Source organism: Haliaeetus leucocephalus, unplaced genomic scaffold, assembly GCF_000737465.1.
Source record: "Haliaeetus leucocephalus isolate CR32 unplaced genomic scaffold, Haliaeetus_leucocephalus-4.0 Scaffold473, whole genome shotgun sequence".
Classification (NCBI taxonomy): Eukaryota; Metazoa; Chordata; class Aves; order Accipitriformes; family Accipitridae; genus Haliaeetus; species Haliaeetus leucocephalus.
This window is the reverse complement of record NW_010972909.1, coordinates 6,453,894-6,463,489: the sequence shown is the minus strand read 5'-3', so window position 1 is coordinate 6,463,489 and position 9,596 is coordinate 6,453,894. Positions and strand designations below refer to the sequence as shown.

General features: G+C 47.4%; 1 protein-coding gene across 1 annotated transcript in view; it reads right to left on the bottom strand.

Moving 5' to 3' along the window:
• Positions 1 to 7,232: 7,232 nt before the first annotated feature.
• Positions 7,233 to 9,596, bottom strand: part of LOC104836678 (homeobox protein NANOG-like) — a 2,714-nt gene continuing 350 nt past the window's right edge. The window contains exons 2-4 of the mRNA XM_010575381.1: positions 8,982 to 9,250; positions 8,154 to 8,243; positions 7,233 to 7,649 (exon numbers count right to left, since the gene is read on the bottom strand). Of these exons, the coding sequence (XP_010573683.1) occupies positions 7,233 to 7,649; positions 8,154 to 8,243; positions 8,982 to 9,250 (776 nt within the window). The remainder of the gene's footprint in view (positions 7,650 to 8,153; positions 8,244 to 8,981; positions 9,251 to 9,596) is intronic.

The window sequence follows — 9,596 nt, the reverse complement described above, 5'->3', positions numbered from 1 at the left end:
GCACTGTGGATGTGGGGTACTTGGGCACCCGGGAATCAAGTCTTATTCTCCTCTCTCCCTTTGTTATTCATGTGCTCTCCAACTCAGGGCCATCGTGTAGCTAGAACCTGGTTTGGCATCCAAATACGTGCCTGCAAGCATGCACAGACACACAGACGTGCAGATACCTGTTTGCCCATATATGTACATATGGCCCTTCATTCATACGTCCTTACACACGCGCACACACATCCCCACACCCCCTTCTTTATTGGCACAGACAACCAAGTTCCCTTATAGCAAGACCCAAGATCTGGCTACCTAGATTATCCCCTGGAACTTCTAAATTATTGTAACTTGGCTCAGAGGAAGGACAGATTCCTTTGGGGATCTCATTTATACATATCACTGTACAGTTGTGCATACATAACATGTGAAGCCATGGGCTGTATGGAGAGGTGCTGGTCGCGTACCTTTCACCGAAGTTGGAGAAGCTATTGTCACATTCCAGGCATCCATCTGATGGTTAGACCACCAGTTCTGTAGGTCAGCCACAAGGTATAGAATTGATGAAGCGTCTAGTGAAGGGAGAAGTGACAAGTAGCTTGCAGAAAGGCTGGTAAGATGATCTTATAGGTATCAAAATTATAAATAAGCCCTTTGTTCTAGTCAGTATGTTTCTGTGCCTCCCCTCAAGAAAACCAAACAGTGCATTCAATTTGGCAAATAATAAAATATTTTTAAAGATGGATTATGTATTTTTCTGTATCTTTTTTTTCCACTGTAATAGAGCACTGCAATATGAAATCCAGATGGAGCATAAATAGCCATAGCAACCGTATGCCATTGTTATTACTGATTTGACTCTGAAGCTATAAACAGACATTTTTCTGTGTTATTAATGGATCAGCTTCATGACTCTTGGCAGTGTCAGATATCTAGAGTCAAAGGACAAAATGAGTAACTACCACTCACCTTAAAAATTGCCCCTACCCAGCGATATTTAATACTGGGACTGGCTAAAACATAGAGGTACCATAATTTCTAAACTTAATACTATGTAAGTGTCTAAGTACCTAAACCCAGATGTGTATATCAAAGTATATTTAATAACAAAGCCCCAGTTCCCCGAGTCACAGGTTTTCTACCACTCTGATGATGGCAATAACTTTATCTTTATGCAATGAAGTAGCTGTCACAGTTTAAAAAAATGAGCATAAAATGAAGATAATTGATGTCTGCGACCAGCATAATAAGAGGCAAGGTCTTCCACTGGCAAAGCTGGTTTATGTCCTTGTGCCTCACAGCTGTTTGTGTCCACCCCCCCTCCTTCACACAGGCACTCTTTGACCCTTTGCTTGTTCAGCTACACTGTTTATAGAGCTGTACTGTAAACTGTATAACCAGCGTGATTTGGGGAAAAATAAGGCCTTTTGGAGGGCAAATCTCTAAGTCATACCATTTTGGAGATCCATTTTAAAGCACAACCCAAAGACACATGTCCTACACACAGCAAGCGCCTAAGCTTGGGAAAGACACGTTCTTGCAGCCACTGCGCCATCAGGGGGGTGCGGATCAATTGAGTCAGCTTAACTGAAAAGGTGCTGGTTAACAGCTGAAGGTGCACTACAATAGCAGCAAATATCAGGGCTCTCATATGAGAGTTTTTTCAGCTCCTTTGGAGCCAACAGTGCTGCTAATAACCTGAATATCATCTGAAACCTTGCCTTGTCACCCCACCAAAGGCTGCTGTAGGTGAAAAAGTTGAGCTTGTGATGGCTCCTCACTAATAATTCTCTGGAAAAGGAGTCACCTGTCATGCCCTGTTCCTTCAGGGATGCTTTAGGACAGCCAGGATCTTTCTGTGAAATCTCTGGGACTGGCTTGCAGGAGGATGCTGGCTATAAAAGCAACAGTTGTGATCTTCCTACTATTTGACCTTCAGCAAAGCCGTGCTAAGAAACAAGGAAACTGCAAGATTTGGTAGCCAGAGACCCATAAAAATTTTCAGATGCCATCACTCAAAGACAGATCTTATTGCCACAGGTGGTTCTGGAGACCAAAAGCCTGCAGCAATTCCAACAGGCAAGCAAGCAACTTCCAGGAAGGGAGTTCATTGATGTCTGCTGTATCAGGAGCTGCATTCCCAACACCCGGTGTAATAACAGCAGGAATGCAGCTCCTGTTACTGGCAGTCCCTCACTCACAGCCAGCCAGAGAGGGACACTGGGAACTTGCTTTCTCTTCTGGCCTTTCCCTAGTATCTAAGCAATGACTTGGATGGATCTTGGGGCTCACCCAAGGCAGCAGTCCCAATGTAATTTGTAAAAGATTCAGTGATTCAGGCACAGCCCAGCTGCTAGAGACACGCCCTGTCTGTGAGCACATGGACTTCCATTAAACCTGAGAAATTAATTCTAGCCTGGTTATGAAAGAGACTCACAGATAGGACCTGAGGGTGCTCTTCAAAACTTTGGACAGCATGAAGATAACATGGCCCTCCCAGGAAAGGAAAAACACTTTTTTTTGTCTAAGACCAGCTCCATGATTTTGGGCCTTTCACTACTCCTGACTGCTCAGTATCAGCCAAGATGCTGTTGGCCTCAGATGACAGGTCAAGCAAGAGATGTGTGGCAATGCTTTACTGAAAATTTCCGAAACCCTGTTAGCTCAGCATTTGAGTCACACAGTGAGTTAGATAACTAAATATAATGTTTACACATGCCCATAGGGGAGGGCCTATTCAAGCAAAGATCATGCCTTTTATCTGCACTGGAGAGATGACGGGGGCTGCGAGCCCTTGCTCATGGGCCACTCAGAAGAAACGTGTAGCTTGTAAAACTTCACTGCAGGCCACGTTGACAGGAGAGCAAGGAATGAGGTTGCTTGCACCACTCTACTTGCTTGGTATTTTGCCTAAGTGACAGCAAAGGCTGGAGCCCACTAAACTAGAGAATAAACCCTGGCCTACATAGTCTGTACTAGATCTAATTGCTCCTGTTTGGGTGGGATTGTCTGCACCACTGCAGCTACATCTGCAGCGTTGACAAACTGGAGCCTTGACACTGCAGAAATACTGTGAAAGCGCAGTGTATTCCCACAAGCTCTAATACATATAAAGAGCTCCATATGAGCTTACAGCTTGATCTTAAAAAGATTTACTGGTGAGGCAAATCGTGTTTGCAGCATGCAGAAATCACCATTACATAGCTCAGTCACAAGAAGCAGCAGTCCTAACAGAGATGTAATGGATCCCAGCAGAAAGGGCTTTTGTTGACATGCACTTACCTCCTCTGAGGAAATGATATAAACCCTTTTGGAAGTATGAGTCTGGAGGGACTAATTGCATCTCCACCACTTTTGGTAGTAGTGCTGCAATTACCTGTGCAGCTGTTTCACATGGTGATGTGACTCAGGCATGTCAAGGTAACAGAGGAGATCTCCAGCACCGTGGAAAGGCAGAGTCCTACTTAATTCCACAGCTTCCAGAAACTCTGCCCGAGTTACCAGCAGTCCTTTCCAGCCTACCTGCCAAAATTCCAACAGCAGCTACTCTGCATGCTCCCTCCAGCCCTACAACTGCGTGTGCTTGCCAAAGCTGTGTGCAACCCAGGCTGAGCAAGCAGGGGAATAACGCACCTGTGAAGGAATGCTCCATTTCTGCAGAAGGCTCCCATGGTAAATGCAGGAACACAAACCACAGCATGCAGAACAAGCCATCTCAGCCCCAGGGCTGTTTTAGCAACAATATCTGTTTCTGCAGGAGGACACCTGCCAGCAGAGCTCTGGCTACCTTGTGGCAGAAACGTGGAAGAGAAACATGCCAAGCAACACAGGTAATCTGTAGCAAGCATCCTCTGCGATCATTCTGCAAAGACCTGAGTACCTTGTGTATTTCTTTAGAGCTTACATTTGCATCTTAAAAAAAAAAATAAAAAGGACACTGCTAGTTTTACAGCAGAAAGGCAAGGCTTTAATTATCTATGACTTTTAGAAGTATGTGGTTCAGCTTTGTTTTTTCAAGGGAATTGTTGAAATTAACAGTACTACTGGAGCATTACCCAGAATTCATTCAAACTGATGCTGCGACATGGGTCTCAGGTCAGGATGAGAAAGGATCTCTGTTCTGTAATACAGGAAACTGTGTGAATCTGGCATTTCCTCCCTCTTCCAGGCCAGATTTACCTTTTTTCTATGGTTGAAGGTTGGCAGCCTGTGAATGGAAAACAGGCTTTTTTCCTCCTCTACAGGCTCAAACCTCCCTTCCCTCTCCTTCCTGCACATATTCCACCTCACCCTTGGAAGCAGAGCATTACAGTATTGCAAAAGGAAAGTGGACATGCTTTGGCACCCACACGAGCAGGTTCTGGTCAGCAAAGGACCTGTGGCAGTTTGAGCCTGAGCTGCCAGTTTAGCTAACGGTGCACAGTGGGACTACCTATTGTACAGCCTCTTTCAGGCAGATAAAAAGCCTTGGTGGTGTACTGTGGTTTAAGGAACCTGGGATTAAACCCCACACACCATTTTTGCTAGTTTAAACTCTGGCTATTAACAGGAGCTTGGTTCTGCTGGTACAGCATCAGCCATTGAACACAGACAGCTGCCTTGTTTTATTAGTGCTGCTGTCCACAGACCCTTGCAGCCCTTGGCTGCATGCAGGTTGCACAGGTGTTCAAACTAAGAGGTATGCAAGGAAAGCAAAGCTCTGATGAACCAAGGCTTATTGAGCAGAAAGAGGTTCATTGAGTCTCCAAATAGGTGGCTGCTGATGCACTGCTTCAGTCCCAATATGTCCATCTCACATTTTTCAGTACCTTTTAAGTGTTGCTCCCAGATGCTAAGAGGAGATAAATGCAGTCTTGGGGCAAAGCGGGAAAAGAAGTAAGTTTTTTTGTTTCAATGCTGGAGGCAGGATTCAGTTACACACAAGTTTCTGCTGCCATTTGAGGTTAGCACAAGAACCCCAAGAGAGCCGGAGCCTCAATGAGGCAGGACTTCCAGACCTCTAACTCTGACCTTCTGGAGAAGCAGCAAGTAGCCACACAACCTCAAAAGACACTTTCTTTTGCTCCTGCCCTCATACTTAAATAGTCATTTTGAAGCATCACAGTTTAAGGGCTAGTACAAGTATGTTAACAGCAAGCCAGCAGCTAGCAGTCCAGTTGCCTACCCCTGGAGCCCCCTCCCCTTGCACTAGGCAACACACCTGCCTGTTAAAAACAAGGCTGATGGGCTTCTGTGACTTACTGCTTTTAAACAGTTGCTCTTGATCCTACTTCTGGGAGAAACACAGTAGGGTTACTTTTTTTCCTCTTTTCCTTAGTACTGCTGGTCTAACCTGTGCAGAATAACCATTCCTGCAGCAGGCTGTTCCATTGCAAGCTGATGACACTCTTTCAACATTAAAATAAACTAATTTATTTTCAATTCAAACAAGTTTGTAAGAACATTAGGCAAAAACAGTAATAAAAGACAACATGCACATAATATAAAACATGCTTGAGATCACTGCAAGAAAATACTCTTTAAGAAAAATTATTCTGGAAAAAACAACAAATGTTCACCTCCTTTGCAGTGGAAGTTTAACTACAACGTACAACCCTTGTGCAGACATTTGAAGACAGGGTTGCAGTAAAAATTGTGCACTAACCACAAAAAAAAGAAACCTCTACCACAGAAATATTTATGCTTTTACCATCTCGTTTACTCTTGCCAGCTCATGCCATTTTGTATGCTTGGGCAGCGGCAGACTGGACTCTGCAGTTCCGCATCTTGTAAAAAAAGTCAGTTTCACATTAGGTGGGAGCTGACTTCCAGTTTCTCCATACTGGAAAGAATGATTCAGTTATTTTAAAACAAAATAAAACAAACCAACAAACCCTGAAGATTTTAATTAGCAGTTTCCTCATTTTGTCTAACTAGGTTTCTCTAAACTTCTCACCTCCCCCAGAGCTTGGGTACTTATGTCAGATGAGGCAGCCAGTGCCCTTTTCAGCAGAATAATACAGAAGAGATCCAACTAAGCCCTGGGGAAGGGACAAATATCCTACTAGCTTACACTCTTAAAACTGGGATTAGACAAGAGGGTGGGGAACCATTCTGCTCTAGCCCCTTGGATGCCAACTCCACTGGGACCCAACAGGATTCCCCGCCCTCCAACATCCAGGTTCCAGGATAAGCCACATTAAACATCACCTTTAAAATAACTGAGTCCTTTACCCAGCTGCCCACCTCTAGGCCAGAGAAAGCTGCACTGTAGCGGTGCTGTGTTCGTGAAGTGCTAGGGGACCATCATGTACAGATAAGCAGACTGTTCTCACCACTCCAAAGATGACTACACACAGCCACTCTGCACACTTCCAACAGCGGCACTTTGGGCTACCCTATGCTGCAATTTGCAGGTTGGGGCAAGCCAACAGTCTCTCAGCAGAGAGATGTAGAAAGGCAAGATCTAAACTGGGTGGGGACAGTCCCAGAGACACCATCCTGAATGAGCTGACAGGCACAAAGAAGTTAGCAGCTTTGGAAACCAAAGTTTCCATGTGATATATGGGCAATACTCTACCCCACTTTCTCTCCTCTGCTCCTCCCCTCCTCTGAACTGCCCATGGTACACAGGAGGGCAGCAGGCAAGGGGTAGGCAGGCACTGACCCCTCCAGGAGGGGTTGCTGAGACTAACTGGATCAAATCATCTGAAATCAGATGATCTCATGTAGCTTTTTGGTGAGGGACGAGAGGATGTAGATGAAGAACCTATCAGCAGTTAGCTGGCTGAGGTAGCATCAGAAATAGGCAAGACAGCAGGAAAGATTCTGGGCTACAACAGGGTATTTCTAGCAGAAATATGCTGAAGTACAGGGTTTTCTTCTCCAGCAAAGCTCTGCTGCAAGACACACAGGGTGAGGATCAGAGATCACCTGCTAAAGAGGCAGCAGAGGGAGGCGAGATGTGGAGAGCAAACAGACCTTTACCACCGCTGCTGCTCCTGTCTGTGGCCTTGCACATTCCCCTCCGTGAATGAAGTCTCATCTATCCACACACAAAGCACCCTTGCCAAGGGTTAGCCATGTACAGTCAGGTGCCTTTAAACAGAAAGCTAGCCCAAGGCAGCAGGGTGCTGCACCCCCCCAATGGTTAAAACAGGAGTAGGGGAGGAGGGGCAAGAGAAAGGAGTGGAACCTGGATCCCTGAGTCAAGACCCCAGAAATCCCATGAGAAAAAACAGGAGAAGGGAGGAAAAAAATAGTTAAACCTAAGACTCATAACCATTCTGGGTCCCCAGGGGATGCCAAGGGGCCTGGTACTGATGCCGTACAGGAGAGCTCGAGAATGATATGATGCCATCAGAGGTGCTCTGGAAGCCGTAGGTGTCTTCTGACTCCAGGCTGACATAATCCGTATCAGCAGGGTAGCTGTGATAGAAGTTCATCTGCTGGCTTAATAAACCCATGGTTTGCTGGCTATTGCAGCTTGTCCCACCTTTTCCAAAGAGCCCCTCATCCTCCACAGCCACGAACGAGTACAGGCTCTGCCCGTTCCCATAAGTCTGGCCACCGCTGTAAGCCTGGTGCACGCCGGTCACAGCCTGAAGGTTTCTGCTGGCGCCCACGGGGAAGCCCTGGTGAAACGTGGGGGTTATATCCAGGTATGCAGCCTGATGAAACCCGTTCTAGGAGAGACAGAGAAGGCTGTTCAGTAAAGCAGAGCACCGCACCAGCTATGCCCATTCTTTTGGATGGGTCCTCCTTTCTCCCCTGCCCCCTCTCCCCAAGCCAAACAATAGTGTCTTTTTTTTTGTACTCATTGTCCTCACTATAGACTAATAATAGCGGAGATGACAAGCTCTTAAGTTAGTAATCTCCAGCTCAACATGTCTGGGAACACCATGCTGGGGAGAAAAACCACAGGAGTAGCCTTGCTGGTCCTCTTTGGCTATTTTGTTTTCTTTCTAGTCTCAACTGGGATATAAGTGGACTGGAAACAAAGCTCTTTCAGTTGCCAGGGCAGGCTTAAAATAGATGCTACTGTAAGCCCAATTACAAGAAATACAACTGGCTTGGTAATAACAAGTCCCATGCATTGTTTGAGTTAGCAGGTTAGACATGACACACTTCTCCCCAGAGACTTGAGGAACCGTGACTGGTGGTGATGGGGGAAGGGGGAATTCTCTCACCTGTGGTAGATAGACCCCTTTTTCCACCCACTGGCTCTCCTTCTGGCAACGTTTAAATTTCATCCGTTGGTTCTGAAACCATGTTTTCACCTAGAAGTGATGGGGAAAGGACATAGAACATTAGAAATGCATTCTCAGAGCTTACTATACATCCTAAAGATGTTTTGCCTTCTACTACAATCCAGTTTCTTCTTGGCTCCTGATACTGCACATAATTGCAGCAGCTAACAATATGCAGGTAGCCATGGAATCACAGAGCTGAGATTTGAAAAACTAACACTCTTATTCCTCCGATCACCACGGGACAAAAACCCTACCTGAAAGGCAGGCCAAGACAACTGCCAAACCGCAGCTTGTAACAGCAGCGGCATCTTGCTGCTGTGCCAAGATCAGTGCTGACTCAGGAGTAATTCCTTCAGTCAGACGCGAGTAGCTGGTGGGGCAAAGACCCTCTCTAGGGAGAGACCCAGGTGCCACTCTGACTAAGAAAGGCAACTTGCACAGCAGTGCAAGTACCTGACTTTTCACGTTCAGAGACAACGCACGTCCACACCGAACAGTAACCTGACTCTGCATAGCCCTGCTCTGCATGCTCTTTCAGCCACCTGCACGGAGTGGGTGGATAGTGCTGAACCAAACATAAGAGGAAGACTGAGTCATAAGTTTTCACACCCTCTGCTCTCTCACGTAAGCAATGGCATAAACAAGACCACGAAAGAAAATCATCTCTGGGTTTTAAGAAAAAAAAGAAAAAACACCCCAAAAAACCGCTCGCAAGGCCACGTCACACCAGAGATGCGACTCAGCTGCTCAGAGCAAGACGTTCACCTGCTTGTAGGTGAGCCCCAGGGCGGCAGCCAGCTCCCGGATCTGCTGGGGGCTGAGGTACTTCTGGCTCTGGAACCTCTGGTGCAGGATTTGCAGCTGCTCCTGGGAGAAGGCCGTGCGGCTCTTGGCCTTCTTCACCACACCCTCACCTTCCTCCTTGACCTTCGGGAAAGAGGGATGGGGAGACGGGCGCTCCGCCGTGGGGCTAGTGGCGGAGTCGGGGGTGTACTGGATGAGCGTCCCAGAGCTGGAGGAAGCCGGAGAGGCATCTGAGGAGAAAAAAAGAGAGGGAACCGGGCTGAGCAGGGCCGGGCGGAGAAGAATCAAAGCCTTCGAAGTCCAGCTTCTGGGGAGAATTTAAGACTGCGGGTGCCCCGGGGACTTGCAGGGGCTCCGCGGAGAAGCGCCGTGTGCCGGCACGGGCACCCTGGGGGCAGCGGAGCCGGGACCCCCCCTTTCTCCGCTCCCACCTCTGCCATGTCCCACCTGGTCCCAGAGACCCCCGGCAGCCCCCCCCCGGCTTGCAGCGGGGCAGGCGGCGGAGCAGCCCCCGTCGCGCCCTCGTTGGGGCGGCAGCACCGGCATGGCCCCCCACCCCCGGGGCAGGAGCCCCCC